Consider the following 26,953-nt stretch of genomic DNA (forward strand, 5'->3'; position numbering starts at 1 on the left):
AGATAAAGCGGAGTAGGCTTCTTGTGCTTTACCTGTAAACACACACTGCAACATTAAAGTTCTGTCCTCATCAGGCCAGCCCCTTGAATCAGCAACACGCTCAAACAGACAAAAAAAAGTGTCTATATCATTTTCATTAAACTTTGGCAACAACAGTAAATTACTTGCAACATCAAAGCGTGAACTTACAAGTTCCTCATTCAATGCCGATGCAGACATTTTACCTGCCCTAATCAAAGCCAATTTTTGCAGTTCCAAATCCAGTTTCTATTATTTGTTCCACCTCCAAAATCAACAATTCTTTCTGTTGTTCAAATGTCAAGCCAGACACATAATTAGTGACCATGCTCTTACCTCCCCTGTCCATCAGTACCGCACAGCAAATGAGCCTTTATAACACTTTTCAGGGTTTCCTTTGTTTGCTTGGAATCAAAATCAACAGAGTAATAATGAGCAATCTTCACAACTGCTCCTTTGTACATTGCTCCAACAACTCAGCCGAGGGACACTGAACAAAATCTTCCACAATGTTAGCCATATCAAACCACAAAAATCTAGCAACCTAGATAACCACATTGAGGTAACATACACCGAACCTTTACACTATGCAACTAGTGGCAACAACAACTGGTGACTCCCCATGCTCAACTAACTCATTAGAGTATGTCCCTTATCTGACTAAACTCGTACCTAGTCTTCGTACAGATACTTGTGGCGGGTATTTATTCACTGAAACCCAGTGGCACTGGAAAGCAACTGTATACACAGCGACCCCACAAGAAACCATGGACGTGATCCCGAGACAACTGCTCTAGCCACTTTCTCTGTCACACTAAACCCAACCCCCGACAACAGACTCTCTTAGAACCTGCTGCTTGGCCTCACAGAGGAGAACACCAGTCACATGCCACACCAAACATTTAGCATATTTACCTCAAAGAAAACTGGCCCAAACTAGATTATAATAAAGCTCTCCAAAACAACTACATCCATGTGTGATACTCCAACCTAAATTAGTACAGAAAATTCATACCGACAAAATGTATGTCAAAATTTGACTTTTGACTTTAGACGAGCCCCCATGTCACGCCCTGGCTCAAGGACGGACAAAGGAAGGAGACCACACATGATTCATCCAATTGAAGTGCATTTATTTAAAGAAACTAAATTAACTATGAAGTCAGTTAATCAGTTATGTGTGTAGTGTGTGGGTGTGTGAACATGCATCAGTATATAAAAAGAACAAACAAACCAACCACCAACCAACCAACAACCAACCAACCAACCAAGGTCCAGTAGAGCCAAGCTACCCAAAGGAGAGAAAGACTGACTGCTCAGGCACCCATACTTGTAGCTGAGCAGTCAACCCAAATCAGGTCCTGATTTGGGGGGTGGCTAACCAGGGACCTGAGTCGAAGGCCTAGGGGCTGTCACAGGGGATTTTCTGTTACTGTCCATATGCACGCTGTGTAAAGCTGTTTTCAAAAAGGTATAGAGTAAGTTCTCAGTAACCAAACATTCAGAGAACGCAGGCCATTTATAAATATAATACTACCATTCATACTGCTACTGTATGATTATGTCCCCTTGTCAAGGCCCGCTGATGTTATGTATGCTTCTATTTATTGCGATACAATACATTTCTAAATGGTTATAACATATAGGAGACTCATTTAAGTCAGAACATTAATTAATGAATAAATGATACTGTGGCTAGACCAAAACGAAGTGCTACATCATTGAAATACACAGACTGGGTTATATAATTACAGAACATTGCCTCGCCCCTCATGTGCTGTACATGTGTTTAAATGAAAACAGCTTTGTAACTGTTAAATGACATAAGACAGGCTTGTAAACAGCTCCACAGTGTCAGATTAAGATTTAGGCTAGAAAATGAACATTGTCATGACGCTGACAAGGCTCAGGAATACATTCTTCCACTCGTCTGGTTAAATGGGGCAATTCAGCGGCAAGAAAAAGGATGACTCATGGCTTCAATTAGCAGCCGCTGCGAATGGATCCCTGTCAGGAGAAGTGAAGAAGACCTGACAAGGTAATGAAAATAAATGCATCTTCATAAACCTCAGTGAGTTTGAATCATTCCTCCATCCGGATCAAAGCTGCTGCTGTGGGACTTAAAACTACTTCACATCCTGGCCACAAGCTTTATATAAAAGACAGGGTTTGTGATTCATGGTGTTTGTTATTATTCAGAACGGCAACACGCTATACTTGTGGTGCAACAACTCTGTAGATTCCCAACAGCTCATCATATCTGTTTACAATAAACACAATTAAACATACCGTACTGATCCACTACAGGAACAAAAACGTGTGAAAAAATGACATTAACCCTCCTACAAATGCCCTGTGTTTTGCAGTCATTGAGGAATTTAAATATGGAGAAAGTATTCTTGAAAAAAAGGAAGAAAAGGCATTTGTTTCGCACTGCTAAGGGTGATAAATGGAATTCAGTCTCCGTGACAAACGGTGAGTACAGACAACTGTTGGATCATCTGTTTTCGTTCTGTGGTGTGAAGTTGCCACAGTTTTCTGCACACTGTACTCAAGCAAGTGTGTGTGAGAGATAACGTACTAGTGTGAAGATGTGTGTACTGTTGTGTTAAACCTATAAATGTGTGTGGATACTGTACAGTGGATGATTTTCTGTGAGATTTAGTTTTTCCTACCAGCATAGGGGACCGGGGCATCCTTGTCTAGAGCGACCAGCGGGGGTCCAGCAGCACCGTGTCCATGTTCTCCGTGATCACGCCATGGTACGATGTTTCTATCCACGGCTTGTGCTTGTTGACTGTGGGAGAGGAAGAAACATACAGTTCAGTTCACAGCATTATTAGAAGAACTGTTTCAATAGAGGCTTCGTTCGTAACTGTATGTGCTGAGTCACTTTAAGCGATCTGAGAATGACGAACAAGAAGACACAGAATATAATTTTAAAAGTGTTTGTGATTGATTTTTTTTAGGTTTCAACAGACGACAGGAGTACTCCAAAGTTTGGGGAATCTGATTATTGAAGCCTGTAAATAGCCTTACATCTATGATTGTAGTGCTTTATTTTCTCCAAAGTGCAAACAATTCTGAAATGTTCAGAAAGAAATGTGAATGTAAAATCCTTCAACAATAAATACATTGTATAGACTGTATTCAGTCTAATACCTCTCTGTTGGCCTCGGGTGCATAAAGACAGCAGTCTCCTCTCTAATGGCACACTGCCTGTTGTGCTCGTCACAGACTAGGACTCAACAAGGTCTTTGCAGCAAAGCTTTAAAACTTATAATACCTTGATCTAGTTTGGAAAACAGCAGCAGGCAAGGAAATTATAAAAATCCCTACAACACACTTATTCTTGGTGAGAAATGTGAGCTGTGAGATTAATCCAATACTTAAAGAAACCACATCAAACTCTGTGTTGAGCTTAGGGAGGAAGATGTATGTAAAAAGTCAATCATCCTTTTTCCGCAGTGCATTCTTTTCCTCACTAGTGCTACAACGTGGAGAATCCAACCAGCATGAGATTGAAAGGTCACAGGGCTCGATAGTAACGGTTGCCAGGTTGCCATTGGCAACCATTCAGAAAAAATGTCAACCGCTTCTTGGCCTTTGGTTGCCATCAGTGGCGACCCGTTTTTAACATAAAGAAATAAGGACAGCAAACAGCTAATTGAGCACCCCAAAATAGATAAATGTTAAATATTTGTTGTATTAAGAGTGATATTTAATTATTGTTGTGACCAGTCGGAACCTGATACTTAAGTTGCACGTGCATTGGTGTGATTACGGAGCCAGAAAGCGGTGCGCGGTGTGCCGTGTGTTTGTTTTACAAAAAATGGCGACGCAAATTAAGTTGTGTGACTGTGGGGTAAAAAGTTCGGCCAACCCATCAACATCTCAAACGAATGTTCAAAGTGATTCAACTGAGGTCTCCCTTGAAAAGAGATCTATGATCTCAATGGGACCAATCTGGTTAAATAAAGGTTTGAAATTAAATTAAATTAAACTGATAAAGCGCAAGATGAACTCGAACGAAAAGCAAAGAGGAAATGTGTAAAGTATTGGGAGGCGAAATATGTACATTATGCTCCGGTAAAAGTTCCTTCAAAATAAGAGTCCCGATCTTATTACTACCAAAATAAAAGTGCAAAACGAACCTTTACCATAGGAAAATATTGGCATACAAATATAATCACTTCTATAAAAAGGTAACACATTTTAAATATAGTTAGACATATAAAAGGTCATTTACTGCATTAATAATTAATATCTAATTCTTAACTGTGAATGGTTTTAATGTATTTAACATTAGAAATGTATAGTATGGCCAATCCAAGACTTCAACGCTGAAGGGCCAGTGGATCTATGGTGGGGGTCAGCACAAAGGTCAAGGAAACCCACATTTGAAAGGGAGACAACGGATGACCAAGAAACTAGTGACTTGCTCAATTCATTTGTGAGGGATCTGTGAAGAACATGACAACAGCTGCACTACTGGTATTTAGTATACCAGCAATTGAGGGTGGACAAGTTTACTACCACTTACATTTCAAATAATTGTGTTAATTACTTATTGTAAAGCATTTGAACATTCTTTTGTGTCACATTTTCATTATTAAGTTGATGTAGAACTGTATAGTATCTTAATTATTTAAAATATAAGGTGACTAAAAATGGCAACCATATTTTCGCGTTGAGCCCCTGGGTCAGGAGGATGAGCTGGAGATTAACACAGATCACCATCAGTTTGTCACACTGTGAATACAACTTCCTAACACTTCATTTTTTCTCACAGAAGGGCCTCATACAGTATAGATAGAAAGCCTTGTACAGGCTGCAAGAATGGCACGCACGCACGCGCACACACACACCACACACACACACACACACACACCACACACACACCACACACACACACACCACACACACACACACACACACACACACACACACACACACACACACACACACACACACACACACCACACACACACACACACACACACACACACACACACACACATCCCACTAGATAATTCACGTCTCTCTGCAGGGAACTGGGATGTCAGCTTGACCTTTCGATCCACTGAAGAGGAACGCTTTGTCTCATGCCATGAGCAGATGACATGTCTATGGCAGAGATTTAAAATGCATCAAACTGTTCCTCAAACCTTCACAGCTTTTCATCTGTATGGACACATTTCAGTTTTCTCCTACTATTTCATTTGCTCCCCACTTGTCACCATGCTGAGTTGAGAAAGCAGGTCAAAGTGAAATGAATAAATAGTAACTTGTTTCCAAAAAGAAAACACGTTTTGTAAAGGAATGAGAAAACGTTGTGAATGAAATCAATTACGTACACTTGGGAAGTTGTGTTAGTTGGAAATAAGCCCATTTTCATTGGTTTTATTACAAAAAGGATGATGTGCAATATACTAACAATTTACACTTCTGCTCTCCGCCTGCTGAGACATTAGAGAGGGAGAGGGAGCCACAAGGGAAGACATTATTCATACTGGGAGTCTCATCTCGTGCTCATGCAGGAAACAGAAAGCACTGCAGCAGGATCTGCTCTGAGAGGGGAACAGACGTTTGTCTTTGAGCTGCTGTTTATGCATCTTCACACCTGGAGTATTTAATTCGTAACGGAGGAAAGGCAGTGCATTAAACACACTAATACTCACTTTTCTGGTGAATTGTAGCTACACCTTCATTATTATTCAGTTATTGCAGCTTTCTTTGGATTTACTCTTCTGTGTTGGCAAAAATTCCACTCAAAATCAGACGTGAAATGAACTGAAACAATCTCATAAAGAGACTCTTCAAAACCAACACCATATTAGACTGCAGTGCTGAGGTGACTATAAAACAGGCTATAAAATGGAGATTATTTAACTGAGTCTTCATTTCTCTGTGCCTGCACTTGCCAGAGTAAATATGTTAGTACATCATGTTCACATAGCATTTCATTTACATTTAAAGATATCTTCAGTAAGCCTAATGGCAGCCAACAGCTAGTGCAGTTTACTCATGGATGGCAGGTTCAATTTCTGGCTCAAGGTCTTACATTTATCCCAAACAAATAGGGTGCAAGGCTGTGACTGTTTAAAGGTCACAAGGCTGTGAGGTACTGAACTGCTTTCACAACTGTTGTATGGATTGCTATGCAATTTGAAACTAGCATGAACTTGTTAGAAGGATCTGAAAATGTTAATCTATCAGTATAATTATGCATTCATCAGCTTAAAAGTTCAATTTCAATTTTCCATCACCTCAAAGTACTTTGCCTTTAGTGTTATTTAACATACAAACATACAAACTAAGGTGGTTTGGCATGTTTGGAGCAGCGGCGTAGCTGTGTGTGGGCCCGGGTGGGCCCACACACAGCGTGATAACGATGAAATAGCCCCGCCTCCCTCTCCCCACCTCTCCTGCTGCTGGGCTGTCAGAAGAAAACATTTTTTAACGGAAACCGCACAGTTCCCTCGTCCCTTGGAAGAGGCGGAGAGGTGGGTGTTTTTTCATCTGCTGGTGGACAGTCCGGAGAGATATACACAGGGTTGGGTTGTAACGGAATACATGTAACGGCGTTACGTAATCAGAATACAAAAATCAAGTAACTGTATTCATCTCGCGTTACATTTGAAAAACGAGTAATCTGATTACAGTTACTTTCGTAAACCTGAAGTGAATACATTTTGGATTACTTATTGGAATTATTGGTGGAAAGATTTCCTCACAACATTTATATTCATTATTAAAAGGTACAGCCGAATCATCACAGCGCACAAACCTTCATTTTTACCCGCCGCAGATGGACCAACAAAGGGAGCGTTTGAAAAAAAGGGGCGGGTCCGCTCAGTGAAACAATAACAACGAAAACATGGGAGAACAAAAGTCTGCGTTTAAGTCGTGTGTGTGTAGAGGTGTGTGGTTAAAACACATCAGCCTGCGGTCGCTCTTTAGCCTATGATTCTGAAGTTAAACACAGCGAAGGCGGTGCGTGAAAGGCACTGCACGCTCGTCTTCTCAGAGGCTGCCTGCCTCCTGGTGCTGCAGAGATTTCATGAAGTGAAGGAGGTTTTCCTTCTATAAAACAACTGTGGGCAGCAGATACTGTGAGTGTCACGGACATGAATTCATAGATCAAGGCAGACTGGTGCACAGAGTCTCCTGTTTTGCCGATCCGGTGCTTAAACAAATATAGCTCTACACCCTGGCCGACATGTCCTTAAAATGAAGTCCGAGTTCGACATTTTAATTCATGTCCTGCCACCACTGGCAGGACAGAAGGCGACACGCCCGTTCTAAGCCGTGTCCCTCAATCCTCACATCCCAAGCTGCATCCCCAAAAAGTGTATTATGTTGTTACATCGTTGTGTCTCCTGTTCACCAAAACATACCCATCTGTGATGGAAAAAGAAAGTAATCCAAAAGTAATCTAAAAGTAATCTGATTACGTTTTTTAAGACACGTAACTGTAACTGTATTCGGATTACCTTCAGAGCCATGTAATCAGTATTCAGTAACTGATTACATTTACAAAGTAACCCTCCCAACCCTGGATATACACAGGGTTGGGTTGTAACCTATGGTTGTAACGGAATACATGTAACGGCGTTACGTAATCAGTATACAAAAATTAAGTGTATTCAGCTGGAAAACATTACAACATACATTTGAAAAACGAGTAATCTGATTACAGTTACTTTCGTAAACCTGAAGTGAATACATTTTGGAATACTTATTGGAATTATTGGTGGAAAAGTTTCCTCACAAAATGTAATATTCATTACTGGCAGAACTGTGTGCACACTGCACAGCGCTGCAGCATGTCTGTGAGCGAGAGAGATGCAGCGTGTCTGTGAGGCCCCGCCCCCGCACGCAGATGAGAGAGAATCTCTTTTAAAATATATTGAAAGTTAGAAATGGAGATGGTTAGATAAAATGTGCAAGATAACGTGTAGCATTTCTTTATTGTCGAAATGATGACATTTATAACGGGATAAAATCAAAGTGAGTGGCCTGCTGCTGCTGAATGCATGGGGCAAGTGACTGGAAAAAGTTTTAAAAGTTATTACATCGTTTCAGATAATAATAATAAATAATAACGATAATTCATTCTATTTAGGGGCGTCTTTCAAAGCACCCAAGGACACCTTACTATTCATAACATATTCTAAGGAAAGGTTTTAAGACAGTACAAAGAATGCAGTCCGGGTGATGTTTTTTATGTGGGGCGCAGATGAGAGAGCTGTCCAGAATGACACCAAGATGTTGTGTTTGTGCTCTTGATAAGCCATGAAAACAGTAAAATACGTGTCTCCTGTTCACCAAAACATACCCATCTGTTATGGAAAAATAAAGTATTCCAAAAGTATTCTAAAAGTAATCTGCCACCGGTTCTGATGCGCAGAAGAAAAATCTGGCCCACCGTATTTTTTACAGGCCCACCCTAAAGTACATTTCTGCCTATGCTACTGGCCTGAACTACAAATTATAAATGTACATTTCAGCAATCAGCATTGAAACATGTGCTATTGTAAATATTTTGCCGACTTACAAATTAGTGGCACTGAGAGAGGGCCACTCGCAAGTCCTGTTCAACAGAGAGCCGTGACCTCCTGTTGTTCTTCATGTAAACCAGAGTAGAGAACGCCAACTCCAGAGACGGGGTCGTTAATAAAAAAATGTAATATATTACATATTACTTTAAAAAAAGTATATATTACACTACTTTGTTTATCTACATAAAGTAACTCGTTACTTTACTCGCTGAGCACGTACGAACTGCGCATGCGTGAGTGTCAATAACTCTCCTTACCAGCAGGCGGCGGTAGTGTGTATTTGTCATTCAAAACAGGCAACAACCGTAAGACAGAGAAGAAGAACAACTACGTGATATAAACAAACAACAAATAGCGTGTGCGTTAGCTTCACCTTAGCATGTGTTCTTTGCAGGTGTTTGTTGAGGTTTGACGTGGTGTTTACAGCAGTGGATAACAGCTTCTGGCCTGGACACAGTTTGCACCTCACCGTCACATTCCTGTCTATTCTTCGGACGAACTCAAAATAATGGGCATACCTCCACCCCTCGAAAGTTATCGCTGACTCAGCCATGTTTTGCAGCACTGCACGTGGAGATGTGGACGTGCAAGTCGCGCAGTACGTACATATAAACCTACAAAGTACTGATATAGTAAATTAAATAATTATTTTTGTGTAGTTGTATATTGCAATAATAACGTATGGTTGTCACAAAATCCCACGGCACACCCGGACTTGCCTCACGGCACACCAGTGTGCCGTGGCACACCGTTTGGGAACCACTGCTCTAGTCATTCTGAGAAGTCTACCGGATTCAGGTCTGTTCTGCTACCCGCAGTGGGCATCCCCTGCAAAGGTTCGGATGTGTTGCTCAAACAATTACCGGTTGCCTTGTCACAGACAATCTGCTCGACAAAATATGTTTGTCTTTTTTGTTTTCCTGCGATGATGGTTCTTCAGGACTGCTTCTTAAGCTCTAATCACACTCTCGCAGACTTTTCCGGTGTTTCTAAATTAGATGACAATGTATGTGTGTCGTTTAAGAGGAAAAGATGCCTGTTTTTGTTGTTGTTATTACTGTCAGGAAATGTACAACCTAACCCTGGTCCGCCCCGTAGTAGTAGTCAGATCGCTACTCCTGCTGATTTTAAAGCTAGGTCTGGGTTGGGTTTCATCCACTTGAATGTGCGCAGTCTGTTAGGTAAACTAGATTTTGTCCGCCGTATCTGGGCGAGCTCGACTGACGCTGACGTCATTGTTTTATCAGAAACATGGCTAAATAAATCTATTTTGGCCTCTGACATTGCCTTAAATGGTTTTAATGTGTATCGTACCGACCGGCCTAATAAAGGTGGTGGCGTTGTCATTTATGTTAAGAATAAGTTCAGTGTAACCACATTAGTTTCCAAATCGATCAGTAAGCAATTTGAATTTTTAGCCATAAATAGAGAAGTGGCAAAGGGTCAACAGGTCATGGTAGTGAGTTGTTACAGACCCCCCTCAGCTGTCAAAAACTCCTTGTCTTCACTAGCAAATCTTTTATCACAACTAGACTACAAGGAAATAGTGCTACTTGGAGATTTTAACTGGGACTGGTTAACTGCAGTGTCAGAGGATTTTAAAAACCTTTGTATCTCTTTAAATGTTACTCAGATTGTGGACAGTCCTACTCACCCTAACATTAAGTCCCCTAATAAATCCTCCCTAATTGATCTAATTTTAACTAATGTTCCCCATACATTTTCATCTGTGGGAGTATTTGCAAATGATCTGAGTGATCACTGTGTTGTAGCCACAATTAGGGACACTAAGGTCCAAAAGGTGAAACCTCGCATTATCATTAAGAGAGACAAAAAACATTTTGTGGAGCAGGGTTTTGTGCATGATCTGTTTGATTTTGATTGGGGTAAAATCGATCTGTGTGCTGATGTAGAAACCGCATGGTCTTATTTTTATCTTGGTTTTATGGAGATCATTGATAGACATTCACCCCTGCGTAAATTTAGAGTAAAGGGACGAGCCAACCTTGGTTTTCTGCTGAACTGTCTAGTCTCCTTCATGAGAGAAACAAGGCCTGGGCAAAGGCTAGGAAATCAGGCTCAGAGGTAGAATGGCTACGTTTTAGGCAGCTAAGAAATAGCTTCACTTCACATATCAAAAGTGCTAAATCAAAGTACTATCTGTCTTTATTTTGGAAAGCCATTAAATCGTTATCCACCGGCGATATGCGTAATGAGCTACCTCCGTGCATTACCACAACATCTGGCACTATATCGGACAGGGCTACTATGCTAAATTGCTTTAATGAGCATTTTGTGTCCTGTGGTTCTCTATTTGATTCTGTCACTAACTCTGCTTCTGTGAACACTACAGTATGTGACTCTGAAAAATGTGTGTTGGAAAACCCTTTTAGTTTTACCCCTTTTACTGTTGATGTTGTTCGTGAAGCTTTAACCAAGTTAGATCCTAAGAAATCGGCTGGCTCGGACAACGTAGAACCTTTCTTTTTAAAGATAGCTGCAGATGTATTGCTCCACCTCTCACTACTCTTTTTAACCTCTCCCTCAGCTCAAACACAATTCCAAAATTGTGGAAGTCAGCATATGTCCTGCCTTTGCTAAAAGGAGGCGAGGCCACCTTATTAAATAACTATAGGCCAATCTCTAAGTTGTCAGTTCTGGCTACGGTTCTTGAACGCTTAGTGAGTGAACAGGTAAAGGTGTTTTTATGTACAAATGACATCCTGTCTAAACATCAATCAGGCTTCAGAAAGCAACACAGCACCATCACTGCCACAATGAAAGTGGTGAATGATGTGGCGAGTATTTTAGATAATAAGCAGAGTTGTGCAGCTCTATTTATTGACCTTTCAAAAGCGTTTGACACCGTCGATCATCACATTTTAAAGCAGAGGCTAGCCAGTATAGGCATGTCCAGCCGTGGGGTGGTTTGTAAACTACCTCTCTGAAAGGTCCCAATGTGTTCACTTTGATGGGCTGTCTTCTGAGGGGTTGAACATTGCAAATGGTGTTCCCCAAGGTTCTGTTTTAGGTCCACTTTTATTCTCCATCTACATCAAGAGTTTAGGTGAAAATGTGGATGAAGCTACTTTACATTTTATGCGGATGATACCGTGATGTACTGTGCAGGTCCCTCGATTAAGGAGGCTGGTGTTAAATTACAGGCTGTTTTAAACATTATTCAGACTCAGCTCTCTGAACTAAAGCTTCTTTTAAATGTTGAGAAAACCAAGGTAATGCTCTTCTCTAAAGCTAAAAAGACCCAGAGCCTGTTTTAGATATTGTAACGCAAGGAATAAAACTTGAAGTGGTTTACCTGTTACAAATACCTTGGTAGCTGGCTTGATGATTGTCTCACTTTTAAACTTCATGTCAATAACCTGCTTAAAAAGCTGAGGGTTAGGCTAGGGTTTCTTCTACAGCAGGGGTGGCCAACCCGCAGCTCTCGAGCCTCATGCGGCTCTTTGCCTAGTTTCATGCGGCTCTTCAGTTCATATCGAATTTTATATGTGTGAGTTTGGGGGAGAGACACTGACTCCTGACTAGTGTTGCACGGTGTACCGATACTTGAAAAGGTATACCGCGATACTCTGCCGTTAAAAACGTTACGATTCCTCCGTTTCATTAGTATCGGTACTTTAAGATGACGGGGGAAAGTACTCTTCGGTGAGAAAGCGCCGTTTTAATAAGAGCTGTGTGTGTTCAGCGCTCTGCTTCCACTCCCTGCACTGTAGCCGTGCCTGCAGTCCCGCCCCTCTCAAGCAGGCTCTCAGTGCCTCCCCTCTCTCGTGCACGCACTAGCTGCCAGAGCATGTGAGAAAACGAGAAGCATGGCTGCAAGTGGGAGTGCAACTGCCGCTGCGCCTTGGCTTGTTGACAAAAAAGAGGCCAGAAGCTAAATTTGGAAGTATTTTAGCTATATCTCTGACAGTGAGGGCAAGCCTACGGACACCACGAGGCCTGTCTGTAAGAAATGTATTAATTTTATTTAATACGAATTCTTGTCATTTATTTTATTTATTGTTCTCATTGTTTAAAAGTTTGTGTTATGGGTTATGGTGTGAAATAAAGCACAATAATTACATTTAAGACTGTTTCCGCCCTCTTTTAAGAAAAGTATCGAAAAAGAATCGGAATCGGCAATTCTTGACTTGGTATCGAAACCAAATGTTGGTATCGTGACAACATTACTCCTGACAGTTAAACCTGATATTTAGTAGGTCTGGTAAGTACTGAATGCTGATCATTCTGACGTAATTTGGCCGGTCAAAGTTGTTTGGCTCGGATAAAATCGCTCCCGTTACTTTCGTCCCGTGTTACTTTCGTCCCGTGTTACTTTCGTCCCGTGTTACTTTCGTCCCGGCTCTCCTACGTGTGTATGTGTGGTGTCAGGTGTCAGTATGAGAGGATGACAGCGCGTCTAATTTTTGATGTGGCCCAAGAGCCCATCACAATAATACCTGCGATGCAGTGAACCAATCACCTTTGAGGGGGGGGGGACCTATCGTTGATTAAACATTATCCAGTGTTTCCCCTACCATTGTCTTGGAGGGGCGCTGCGCCCCGCCAACGGAGCCCCCCCTGAAATTCAAGGTGTTTAAAAAAAATATATATATATATTTTTTTTAAATATATATGTAGCACTAAATTGCAAATAATCGATGACTACTGTCACTTTTCACATTGAACATGTGCTCTTTTATTAATAAACTAAAACGCTTTCATTTAAGTTGTGGGTTTAGTGTTTTTTGACCCTAAGAAACACTGATACATTAATCAATAACAATAATCCACAGCTCCTCTCTCTGCTCCAGAGGATTTAAAAATATATATCCCAATGCCACAAAAATGCATCAGTGATGTGGTTGAAATCTTGTCTCCAGAAAACAAAAACTGAAGCAAGCGGTATCAGTGACTGTGTGTTTGATGTGGCTCTTTGCAGTAACAGAGAACAAATTTGGCTCTTAACCTCTGACTGGTTGGCCACCCCTGTTCTACAGGAACAAGTCCTGTTTTCTCGCTTGAGGCCAGGAAAAGGCCTCAAGCGAGAACTGTGACCTTTTTACCTGTGCTGGACTATGGTGATTTGATAATAATAATGCATTACATTTTATTTATTTTTAATTAGAGCGCTTTTACAGGTGCTCAAAGCGCTTTACAATTACACATTACACATGTAAGAGTCATTACTGTGGACATTACCCACAGGAGCAAAATGCGGGTAAAGTGTCTTGCCCAAGGACACAATGGCCTGAAGAAGTGGCGGCCGAGGCGGGTGACCTGATGATCAACGCTCTAACCACTGCGCCAAAACCGCCCTATGATGTATATGAATGCACCTGCCAATTGCCTGGTCAAGTTAGATGCTGCGTATCACAGTGCACTGAGATTTGTGACAAAACCGTAAAGCATTAACCCATCCACTGTACCCTGTATGCAAGGGCTGGTTTGCTTTCACTAACTGTACGGAGGCTCAGTCACTGGTACATTTTTGTATACAAAGCCATGTTAGGGAAACTTCCATCTTATATCTGCTCCCTGATCTCACGGAGAATTGTAAGTGGCTACTGCCTGAGATCGGAATGCTGTGGTTTTATTAAATGTGCCAACTGCTAGGACTGTCTTAGGGAAGACAGCTTTTAGATGTGCAAGCTCCTCTGTCTTGGAATAGTCTGCAAATTAAATGGAAACTGAACAATCTGGTGCCACTAAATGTTTTTTAAAGCTCGGTTGGATGCTAGTCAATCGGAAGCTATTGGTACCTGTTTATGTGGATAATTATGTAAATGATGCTGTATGTCCTTTTGTTGTTCTGTTTATGTTTTTTATGTTTCATGTGGAACTACTTGAGCAGGTCTCCCTTGAAAAAGAGATCAATGATCTCAATGGGATTTATCTGTATAAAGAAAGGTTTGAAATGAAATGAAAAGGGAGTCTAATATGAGAGCTATTTTGTAGAAAGACCACACATCAGACCGTGGAAATTGGCTATTTCCAAAATGGCTTTCAAGACATGAAGTACTGTAAAGGCCGCTACACCACCAACCTGAGACCAAAGAACGCGTACCGAAGGCGTCCCGACTTTTACGTCCGCTACGTCGCCTGCTTTGGCCACGCCACCCGCCTACGCCTATCCTCGCATCCTTGTACTGAGCCAAAGCAATCAAATGAAAATAGAGGTAAGCGTGAATGTATAGAGAAAAAAAACTTGAAATATACCATGAAGCAGAGATTCCATAGCAACCCATCCAATATTAATGAGATATTTCATAAAAGCACAGACATGTTAGTGGTTCTAGAAGGAAGTAAGTCATTAGGATTCATCCTCCTGGGGACCATGACTATTTGTACAAAATGTAATTTCTATCCCGGCAGTTTTTAAGATTTTCAGGTCCAAACCACAAAAATCCATCCAGAGCCATGCTGCAAAGCTAATAAAAAAACTTGTTCTACCATGTGGTTCCTCCTTAAAGTGTCAGCGACTGCAATTTGCAAGGCCTCTGAGGCCATTTCCTGGGAACATCGGCAGCCATTACAGCGTCAGGATGCACATTATGGAGGAATAATTCACTTAGCAGAAGACACAGTCTAATAGACGCTCTATAGGAACTGGATACAATCTGATGTGACAGTAATGTGGAACAGAAATCCAGAAGCAAGATTTGCTTTCCTGTAATAACATTAATGCAGGGGATTGGCAACTTGTCCATTCTGATATTAAAATCAATATATCCATCTGTGTCTTTCCCTGGGCCTGAGGCTCATGAAATCAGGCGGCTGATCATCTATATTTAATTTGGGTCCCAGATCATATTCAAAGAGACATGGCATTACTGTTCTATGTATTGACCAATTTAATTCATGTCAAATCCATTTATTTGTATTATGTATTTGATTATAATGATGTTGCAGTGGACTAGATATAATCCTCTCACAGACTACACGTAAGAAAAACCATTCATTATACTGGAAGACGTTGCAGAAGGAAAAGACAAAATGGAAAAAACTAAATACATTAAGAGGACATCACATCAAATAAAGCAAAAACAGATAAACTTTCCCCTCCCCCTAATAGCGTTATTGTTAGTGCAGCTGGACAGGTCGCTTTCTGATTTCCTCAGAGTTGCCACCAACCACAGGACACAGTACACTGCATTTGTTTTTAAATTAACTGTGCAATGGAGATGTTGATAACATATGTTCTGTCTGTTTACTTGCTGACATATACTGACAGCAACATACTGCTAGCAGCCTGTCTACAATCAAAAGTAAGAAACAACCAAAAAGACGGAACAAGAAACCACAATATGAGTGCTTTAAAAACTCAAAATAAAGGCCCTGGTAGTTTAATAAATCGGCAGGTTTTGTTACTTACTTATCCAGCTTAGTGAAAGAAAAATGTTCATGACTGTTGTCTTTGCATTCTTTGCCACCGCCATCAACCAGGCTCTTTTTCTGATACCTGTAGAAAGCTACCGTAAGCTATTTTGTTTGTTGTCAAGAGATTTGTTGAGCTGCCAATAAGCATATGCCCTTTAATAGGCAGTAATGCAGTGTAAAGGCTACATCTAACTCTTTTAGTAAGTGTTGGGAAAATACTGAATGTACTCTTCTAATATCAGAGAAGCACATGATAACAAAGGCCCTACTGTACGAAGCTGTGTACGTAACTGGATGTATTATTAAGAGCATCAGGACTGTTTTAGGCATATGATAGCTATGTGACAACGATTAACATGATGATTCAGCCTCTATGGAGATAGACATATGACTGTCATGTTTATTGCTTACGTGGGCCTTAGCTAATCTGAACTAAACATTAAATACTGCTTTGAACCGGTATTCTGCATCTTGTGACTGTGTAACACCCCGTCTCATAAGCATGTCAAGGACACTATTCGGGGAACTATTGTGTGTTGTCTGAACATGTGCAAATCTATAGTGACCTCCCAGTGCCCTGCTGGAATGAGCAGTAATTAAACCTGGGTGAGTTTACACACACACACACACACACACACACACACACACACACACACACACACACACACACACACACACACACACACACACACACACACACACACACACACACACACACACACACACACACACACACACACACACACACACACACACACACACACACACACACACACACACACACACACACACACACACACACACACACTGAAGATACACCAACTGTTGAACCCCGTATCTCACTGGAAATCGTTTGCTATGCAACACAATGCTTTCTGATGACTGAAACCGCCCTGCAGCGATCTCTGTGGTCCTCTGAGATGATCTGTTGTTAGTTCTGGAAATAAGTGACATGTTTCGCGGTGATTTTAGCTGCACAATGCTTTAAATGTTTGTTGAAACATTCTTGGAGGTGAAACGTGACTGATTCCTGTTCGGGAACAGATAATTAGAAGATGGCCTTGGTTTGGAAATGTCATTGTTCGGCTGATGGGGTCACGAGGGTCAGCCTGCAGGAGAAGCCTGTAGTGCTGGTGCTTCAGAAGCAGGGTGAGACGGTGTCGGTGCTCTTAATGACCTGAGAGAAGAAGAGAATATTGATTACTAATCCTCAGGTGAGCTTCAGTGACAATGTTCTGCATCGTAAATGTGTTTTAAAAACATATTTGTACAATGTCCGGCAAAAACAGAGGTGAGAGCATGATAAACACTTTGAAAATACTTGATGTCGGAAACAGCACTTCTTTTCATTCGGAGATCGGTGGAGTTACTGCAACGTGACAGGTCATGTCAAGTAGGACATCTCACTCATTTGCAAATCTGGAATAGCTTGCTTTACTCGCTCCCCTGAGGTATTTAGAGGAGGACCACATGAGCATAGCTTTTTGTGTTGGTAAATGTGGCGGGAAAACGACGTAAAGCAGAATACTAGATTCATTTAGAACACATGCTGTTTTACGAACACTTAGAAGAAGTTGATAAATTACACTTTAATAATATGAACAACACTGTATGGCCACATGGCCCAAACAAATCCCAGTAATAGCTAATTCCCTTTTTGATTGGTTAATCCATGCATGCTCACACGGGACCCCTGCTGCTCTCACATGGAAACCCCGTTCAGTTGAACCTGCGGCGACCCCTCCTCTGAAACCAAACCGTCCTGTCAGCCCTGAGGGGGAAATATCTTAACCTGTCCCGCTGCATCCCGCATGTTTTCATTAAATAATAGCATAGCAACGGAATCTGTGTATAGATGTATATGTGTATTATTGCAAGTGTGTACTGTAATATGCACATTTAAATGCACTGCATGTGACACAGTGACATACAGTCACAACAACAACAACACCAACAACAACAACAACAACAACAACAACAACAACAACCATAAAGCACCGTGCAACAGCATCCCTCACTCTGTAGGGAGACAGCGCTAATCAGATTAGCAGGGTTAAAGGGTCTGGAAGGTGGAGGAGGGGTCCCCGTGTGTGTGTGTGTGTGTGTGTGTGTGTGTGTGTGTGTGTGTGTGTGTGTGTGTGTGTGTGTGTGTGTGCCCAGCGAGAGAGCAGATGCAACGAGCCAACAGCAAGGCTCAGACGGTCTGTTTCTCTGATTTCTGTCTCAGTATCTCTCACTGTCTGACTGGCTGAATGATCGCCTGTGTGTGTGTGTGTGTGTGTGTGTGTGTGTGTGTGTGTGTGTGTGTGTGTGTGTGTGTGTGTGTGTGTGTGTGTGTGTGTCTGATTCAGGGGGGTGGGATTTAAGACAACAGAATCAGAACATGTCGATGGAGTTGCAACTTAGAGGGTCCGTTACCTTTATAGTTGTTGGTCTGATCTGTTAAAGCTTAAGATCTGTAAAGGATCTGTCTCGATATCAGATCTTCACTAAACGAGTATTGAGTAACTCTGTTTATCATATGTTTTATATATGTTTGTCGTAGTAAATACCATCCACCCTTTTCCTTATTCCCTCGCACTATTTTTCTTTTGGAAAAACATTGTTCAATGTTCGCACTGTTCATTGTTTTCTCAAAACATTGCGGCGATGCAAAAAGGCAGAAGGCAGAACCTCTGTATTTTACCCATTTGCACATTCAGCTCCTTTTCAAGATCCGCCCCTAAAGGCAGATCCGCCAGCCAAGGACAGACACTGGAAATGACTTTGGTTACACTTTCTAACATGACATGATGATAGATTATTACATGAACTAGCTGATTTCAAGTGGCTTTAATCCTCAAGCTATTGTTGTTATACTTAAAACCGGATTCAATCAAATATAAAGCCTCAAAATAAAGGAAATAAATAGATGTATACATTTGACAACTTCCCGTACATTAAAGTGACATTGATGTAATGAAAACCCGCCTGTTAAGTACTAAAGCCTAAAAAGCGTCATACCACCCGAGCAACGTCTGGTTTAGGTCGTGGCCAGCTAACCCACACTTTCCATCTCCCTCTCATGTTGTTTAAATGTCCTCGTCCACCTGAGTCCCTCCCTCTCACCGCAGGCTTTTGTCTCAGTCTGCTTCACCCAGCCTGGCTCCGTCTGTCCACATGTCTCCACGGCCTGATCCGCCTTGCTGCCCACAATGTTTAGACAAAGTGAGAGACACCGAGACACAGTGTCGGTGGAGGAGAGTGATGCTAAAGTTTCCGCCTTCTCTTTCGGTGTGACCGCCCCTGATGTTTGTCTCAGAGGGTTCAAAGGCTGGATACGTACGTCTCTGGGGAGCAAACAGATGATGGACTCGGCAAGACCAAGAACAGTGGAAATAAGAGAAGTCTTCACTTTTACATTTCTTGAAAAGGGTCTCGATTCAATGTGCTTTGCGTGTCTTATATGCAATGTAAGGTTGCTTTGTCTGCTGTATTAAGTAGTTACTCATAATATGGAGCTGAGTATACAGTAATCTAACAAGTTGTGTGGCTAATTGCTTTTGCTGGAGAAGTAATTTAAAGTACATTTTTCAAGAAATGTGCTCAACACAACACAGGTCTTGACAAATGGGAAAAAACACGTTGCAGAAAATGTTCACGTTGCTCGTTTGGAAAGCACAGACGAATCATTTAACTGCCTTTAAGTTGGAGGGAATGTTCGGATATTCATCGGCCATCACTGCTATATTATCCAGGTCTTATTTCTGAAGAGATGTTCTATTTTTTGGGAAATACAAAGGAGGAGAGACATGTCAGATTTAAGACAGTTAAAAGTGTTTCGCACCAGTAGAGTTCTCCGGTGTTCTGGAGCTGTGTATTTCTCTATAAAACGACTGTGACACAAAACGTCGCCCGAAACCTCTGGATTCTGCAGTTCAGGGGAAACGGGGAAGCAGTGGGTCTTTATTGTTGGCAGGCAACGTGGAAGTCTGGCTTCTCAAAGTAGCAGCGGTGGTTGTGGATTCTGTTTTGGGTCACTCCCCGTCTGCCTGAAGAATCTCTGTCATCCGTCACACATCCATCCTCTGTGCAAAGAGGCTTCTAAAAGCACTCATCGTGTCCTCGTGTCCTCGCCGTAAACTCCCTGTACATGTGTGTTTGTTTTCAAAGGAGAGGGAAGGGTGGAGTGCTCTTTAAATAGATATTCAGCTAGGAATAGTGCACGCGTGTAAAGGTGTATTTGTGCTTGTGTCCTAACCCGACGCAGAAAAGTATTTTAATCTTGGGTAGATGGTGTGGGCACAGAAAGAGGGTCTGAATTTAGATCGCTGTTATAATGGATGATACGTTACATTGAAATCTCATTTAGGCACTGAGGAATATTCATTATGCACATCTATAGAACAAGATCTTTTGAAAAATACTTTTTAAGTTGTGTACAGAGGAAAAACAACAGTATTACCAGAAAGTATACAACAGTTGTTCGTCTTAAATTCCGATGAAGTGCTTAAGGCATCAGCTTGCATAACTTGCTTTACAGTTTTGCTGATGATAGATTGTTATGCTGCCTTTTTGTTATGTTACTGTTAAAGTATGTTAAGTATAAGTGTGATTGAGTGGCCGTCTAATTTTGAGTAAGGAATATAGGTCAAAGCTTCTTTCCCCTGCTCCACTCCATCATGGGTTAGAAACTGCTCACATCTTAAGACACAGAGGCATTTCAAAGTGCTTCACGTAGAAATTCAACACATCATAATTAAAAAGCAAACAACAACACTGGACTCTCCCCAGGTCCTTTTCTCTCTGCAGTCGACTTCCATGCTCTCCTTTGCTTCACGTTTTCAACTCCCTGATTCTCCAGGCGTGGCATTCCCTTTCAGACTCACTTCGATAGTAAATGTCAGATGACGTTCACAAGGACACATATTGATTCTGTCTTTCATCCGACGGGAGAATCCCATTCCTGCCCGACCTGAAGTCACTCTGCCACGCTGAGTCAGGCATGAGGGGAATCTGTGAGTGTTTGGCTGCCGTCTGAAAGCGATGTGTGTGACCCACTTAGGGGTTTTTCGGGCTGAATAAAGTGTGTGTTTTTCAATCATGTGTTGCTTTGTTGCCATGGATACTGAGAGAAAAACACACTCCGAGACACACTTTTCATTGTCGCATCTTCCAGCGTGGAAACAAAGAGGAGATAGAAACAAAACAGTCCCGAGTCGTGGTCGACCAGCGGCGTTTCCAACCACATTTCTGACACACCCTCAATTTTAGTTTTGCTTTGGATCCCTCCAGACGGGCTACTCTTGACAACAAGTTGGAAACAAAACTAGTCCGTTAACATAAAAGTGCATTTGAAGTTCAAGAACAAATGCGACCTGGCCACACTGGGCCCTTGATGACAGGACGAGAGCAGAGAGAAAGAATGCAGCTGTCTGCGCATCAACCTTTTGAAACGGACAGAAACAGACAGTAGTCCTCTCGGCTGTTGTTTCGTGATCAAAGGGGATAGTCGAGCTTTATCAATGCTCTTATCATCCTATGCATGCCACTTTTCTGGAGATAGATAAGATGGAACAATTGCTGCATACCTTTGTGTCTGTGCACAGGAGATACTGGCCTACAAAAAAGGCTGCAGTGGGAAATAATCCTGTCAGGTTAATACTTTATTTAAGGTTTAAAACAGATTTTAAAGCAGACATATATGCCTATATATGTCGTCAAACAAGATTTCACTTTTTTGGAAGAACTCAAATGGATTTACAAAGAAACCGTTAATTTGTAATAGTTATTTCACTTCAGGTATCTAGAATATTTTAATTATGTGAAACCAGAAGAAACAAAGATGTAATCCCAAATGCTATTCTGTTCTGTCATCTAATGTTGGAGCTAAAGAGCTTTTCTTTTGCAATATTTTTTTAACATAACAACAATACAAGCCGCTCAGTCTGACTATTATTAATGGATTATTAATGGATACAGCGGTAAAACCTAAATTGATTTACAAAGAAACCCTTCAGGTATCTATATAACATTTGAATTGCGTGAAACACCAAATGCTAATGTTCTGTTTGCATGGTGAGAAAATCCGTTAAACTTCAGCTTTGATGGAGGTATTCACTCCTTGCCTTCAGCTTTTTAAAAGTCAACACTCCCCCCTCTCTGGTTGTTTTCCTACAGTAACGTATACTGTAGCTCAGCTATAAGGAAAATGAGCCATGCGTCATGCCTATGCAGAAAAAGAAATACTGAGTGCATTCCTCCTCATCAGTCATGTTATTCTTGGCTCTGGAAGTGCATTCTCACACCTGGCCGACCCTCTGCAGACCGCAGGAGAACAGACAGCTTCTATAGCCCCGACTGCCACACATGGAAAACATGTGATGGGCCCTTCAAATACAAACTCACACTTGTAAATACACAGACAAGCTCAGGAGATAAACCCAAGCATGCTTTCAGATACATGAGCTGTGTCAGGGCAGGAAGTGACCAGAAGTTAGCCATGCCTTCAAAATAAAACAGATCATGCAAAAATACATGCAATACTCAGGGTCTTAGATAAAACAGAGTGGACCTTAATGAAACCTTATAAAAACCTTGTAAACCTTAATCATTACATTGAGTTACTTCTTTAATTGTATTGATCTTTGGAAAAATAATTGCACATAGTTGTTTTTGTTTTACCTCCAGTTGCCTGTCTTACTTCCATCAGCCTGGAATTAGAGCTAAACAAATCACATTACACTAGCACACAAATAAACTAAGCCAATACATCTCTTAGAACGAGATATTAGTGTTATTGTGAGGGCAATGGATGTGTTTGGGTTGTCACTATGTATGTCGTGGGCACGTGAGTGTGATTACGTCACCGTGTAATTAACATCACCCGTGAACCTGCAGATCACTGGTTTTTGTTTGTTTGTAGTCAAATTGGTCTAGAACCGCTTAAGGCCGCTTAAGGCCTTTGGGTGCACAGGAAGTTACTGGTTTCAGTTTAGGGCTTGAATGTAACACTGTAACGTATTTTTACACATTTTAACGAGCACTAGGCTACTACCATGTGTCAAATCCGGTATTTTAATTAAACACAGTTTTACTTTGGAAGCAAAACCGGAAGTCGCTTGTTTTAGTCCACGCTGACTTCACAACAACAGAGTGAGTTGAGGCGGACTGGAGTCTGTGCGCTCAGAGCAAACTGCGCTCAGACAGAAACACACAGAGAAACACACCGAGGGGCAGAACAGAAACCATTCACCTCCTCTCCATCATGGATACTCTTTGGGCTCGTACCCTTCTCTTTGCTGGATAAACCTTTGGACCTACACTCGTATCATGGGAATATACTGTCTGCGCGCTCGGTCCCGTGGATGTCTATAGTCTTGATGGAAAGCATGTCCCCGCAGCAGGGGACCATGGGACAGAACAGGTCCGACTCTCTGACGGGAGGGGGCAAGGCTCTTCCCGACAACAAAAAGGTACAAAGAGACGCTCCTCTGTGGGGCTTTAGGAGCGGAAGGTTGGCTGAATGTGGACGCGTTTTGCGTTGTTGCGCACTGTGTTGCCCGGTGCGCTTATTAAGGATACATGAGTATATTCTTATTTGCAATATAAGAGACATCAAACTGGTATTTTACTGTATCAAAGTCCTATAATATTCCTGCATGAACTCTCAGTATGGTGTGTCATTCAATGTTGCGTCTTTTTTCAAAATGTCATAGTCAGAGAAGATGTTTGATTAAGTTGATAGTGGTGTCAATGTGCCATGCTTTTATTTGAAACATGCCTTTCATGTTTGTTTTTATCACACCTTTCTACTCAGTGTGTTTGATTTCTCTGATGAATATCGCTATCTGTTTCGTTTCCATATAAAACAAGCTGGGCACGTGGAAGAGAAGGCTATATTTCACAACATATTTCTATCAAAATCTAGACCGCTAATGCTTTTGATACTTTATTACAATGGAACCAAATCCTGGCCTTTTGAACAGCTTTTAACCAAGAAAAACGCCCAAATCTCAAAATCGGATTTATTTGTCCTCAATTTGTTTTTGTTATCTGACTAAACCAGGCTGAGCAGAGGAGCCGAAACGTGGCTAAATAACAGAGCCGGATAATGTGCTGATGGAGATTATTTGTTAATCAGACAGAGGAGTCTCTGTGCAAACACAGAGGAATTATTCCTGCACTGTGGATCCATCAGACCTGGCTTCTTCTTGTAAGCCACTTTTCATTACTTCAAACAATGTAATAGTTGTCTTTCCTGTAAACACCGTCCACATTGTTATTTATTGTAGCTTTCTATCGCGAGTTTTGGTCAATGCCACTGATAAGCGCTCATAGATAAAGGAGATGATTCTCCAGCAGTTAAGTTGTAGTAAACAGCGCCCCCTTCCAATGTGTGTTTAGTAAGTGTAACTGCAGCTTTAAGCAGGCAGGGTTTGAGCAGCAAAGGGGAGAATATTTAGCCAAATAGTTGCTAAAATTGTCCATTTCTTGGTCCAATTTCAAAATAACAAGTAAGCTTTGACTTTCATCATAACCAGCACAGACAAAACTAGTGATATCCTCACATTTCTAGAGTTTGCCTTGCCTAAAATATCCTTTCCTTAAACTGTACAAAAAAGAGGGCTGTGCAGAGTAATGCCGTTTTAATGACCAACCCAGATGTATCCCCTCACTCACACTACCATCAAAATCAATGCATGATTGTTAGCAGTCAATCTGCAAGTGATTCCAAGCAGTGTTATGGCGTTACCCTCCAATTGAATCAACACACTGCATCACTTTTTGGCAACAGACCAGTGTTTTCGTAATGTTTCTGTGAGCGTTTCACCACATCCCAGCCAGGGACTCGCAGCTAGTGAAACGTAGTCTCGGGAATCCAAAACAAATGTTACTGTAGTTCATTCGTTTGGAAAGTTGTGAGAAATGAGCTGTCAGGCTGAGCAGAACACACACGCTTTGTTTTTTCATCACTGGCTGAAAGACACTGCCTCATCACTAACGAGCTGTTTGTTTTGAGATGTGTTTCAGAAGTTGAACGCTAAGTTGACATGCATGACAGGAACATGCATGTTAATCAGTGTTTATCCTGCAGAGTAGGCTAACATGATAACATTATTACCGCCTACAGTGCATGCTTTCTATTTGGGTTTCTGCACACGGTCAGCACAATTTAATCCGGAAAGGTTTGCTATTGTATTTTTCACAATAAAGTGTATTGTTGTTCCGTTATGCCAAGTGCACGTGTTTTCATGTCACTGCTCACGTGTCCTGTCAACGCCTGAAGGGAAGACAAGCATAATAGATTTAATAATAATAATAGATTTAATTTGTTAGCGCTTTTACAGGTGCTCAAAGACGCTTTACAGATATAGTGAAGGGAAAAGAAAAGGAAGGAACAACAAATAAATATATAGTTAAAGTTAAAGTCAAATAATACAAAAACAATCACACATTAAAAGCCAGATTGAAGAGGTGAGAAGCATGTCATCTTATGGGTGTTGCTTTTAAGTCCATTATGTTGGGAATGTGCTGAGTGTGCACTGTTCTTGATGCATTTCCTGCAAGAAAATAAAGACAATCTCACTTTAATTGCAACAAGAATATTTTCCACTAAACTGACCTAAAATGTAATTGAAATATCTTTCAGCAGCTCGCTAAAGGACACTTTGCATTACATATTTTAAAACCAGTATGTTTGGTGTGAAGTAAAAGCATTTGAATTCACTCCAAGCACCCCCTAATGCACATTGTTATATTTTACACTGCACTGTAGTATCTTTGGCCTGAATGACTACCACGAGTCAAGTTCTTCCTTCAACACTTCTACAGTGGAGGAATGTTACCCACACAAGCCACTGCAGGATGAGTGCAGGAAGCAGAGTTTAATGTATGCAGCTACATCAGATTTATTTCCCCAGATTGAATGAATGTACTGTTTGCTCTGCACTCACATGCTTTTGTTATAAATAGATTAAGTTGAATTCAAATGTCTGCGGTGGCTGCAGGGATGCCAGTCATTCTTCTGTGAGCCGACACTTCATCATGTGACAGTGAGAATATGTGAGGGCGTTGTGACGACATATTTCTCTTTCTCCTGGTCATTGATCCGTCCGCCAGTGCCATCTTTAACCATCGCTCACTTCCTCTTTTCCTTCTTGACCGCTGCCACTTCCCTTTTCTTTCAGTCACCATCCTTCCCTTTCTTTAAAAGTCTCTCCAACACACACCAAAAGAGACGCACATGAAGTGTTGTCTATTTCCCTTTCTTGTATTTCCTGCATTGACCACAGCAACCAACCAGCTTCAACCAGTGCTGAATGTGTGCACTGCAACCATGCGATTGTATCTTTATCATGCAATGCAAACCATTATGTTATAAACCCGTCACCGCTTGCATTAACTCTTCTCCTCTTTCTCTTTTTCCTCCGTCTGTGCAGAAGATGAAGACTTTGGCCCAGAGACGGCAGTCGGCTCCCTCGCTGGTCATCAGCAAAGCACTTACCAGATCCAGAAGCACATCCAGGTATGAACGCACGCACGCACACACACACGCACACACACACACACACACATTGTTGGCTGGAGTCAAACACTCTCTGGGAAAATACGGAATATATAAAAGGGTTCAGATTTAAAATTCAGATTATACATTTTCACAAGATTCAGATAGTTTCCCAAATCGCCATAAATTCTCCTCTTGGCCTCCCAGATTCATTCATGGCTCAGAACGGGTTTAAATGCGTGCTTCTCCCAGAGCTATCAGGCCTTTCATCGCCCTCGTATCGCACACATCCCTTCCTCTTCCTTTAACAGGGTCGGAAATGAGCCGTTCCAAACCCCTCGGGACGGCATTTATACACCGGAATCTTTGTGTCGTGTGTCTTAGCGGGTGCCTGCTTTCTGGGGGCGGATTTTAGATGGGGAAACAACAATTTAGGGACTGTCAGAGCATTCAATGTTTGGTAACATTGTGAAGAAAAGCCACTTTAAGCTCAATCGAGAACTGC

General features: G+C 41.5%; 1 protein-coding gene across 2 annotated transcripts in view; it reads left to right on the plus strand.

Moving 5' to 3' along the window:
- arhgap20 (Rho GTPase activating protein 20) overlaps positions 1-26,953 on the plus strand; it is a 73,448-nt gene that overhangs the window by 9,611 nt on the left and 36,884 nt on the right. The window contains exons 1-2 of one of the 2 annotated variants that reach the window (XM_034110029.2): positions 23,148-23,416; positions 26,384-26,469. In XM_034110029.2, the coding sequence (XP_033965920.1) occupies positions 23,309-23,416; positions 26,384-26,469 (194 nt within the window). In that variant the 5' untranslated portion in view covers positions 23,148-23,308. Of the gene's footprint in view, positions 1-23,147; positions 23,417-26,383; positions 26,470-26,953 lie in introns of those variants that run through there. The other variant, XM_034110030.2, reaches the window with a different exon arrangement.

This window comes from Pseudochaenichthys georgianus, chromosome 21 (assembly GCF_902827115.2).
Source record: "Pseudochaenichthys georgianus chromosome 21, fPseGeo1.2, whole genome shotgun sequence".
NCBI classification, from domain to species: domain Eukaryota; kingdom Metazoa; phylum Chordata; class Actinopteri; order Perciformes; family Channichthyidae; genus Pseudochaenichthys; species Pseudochaenichthys georgianus.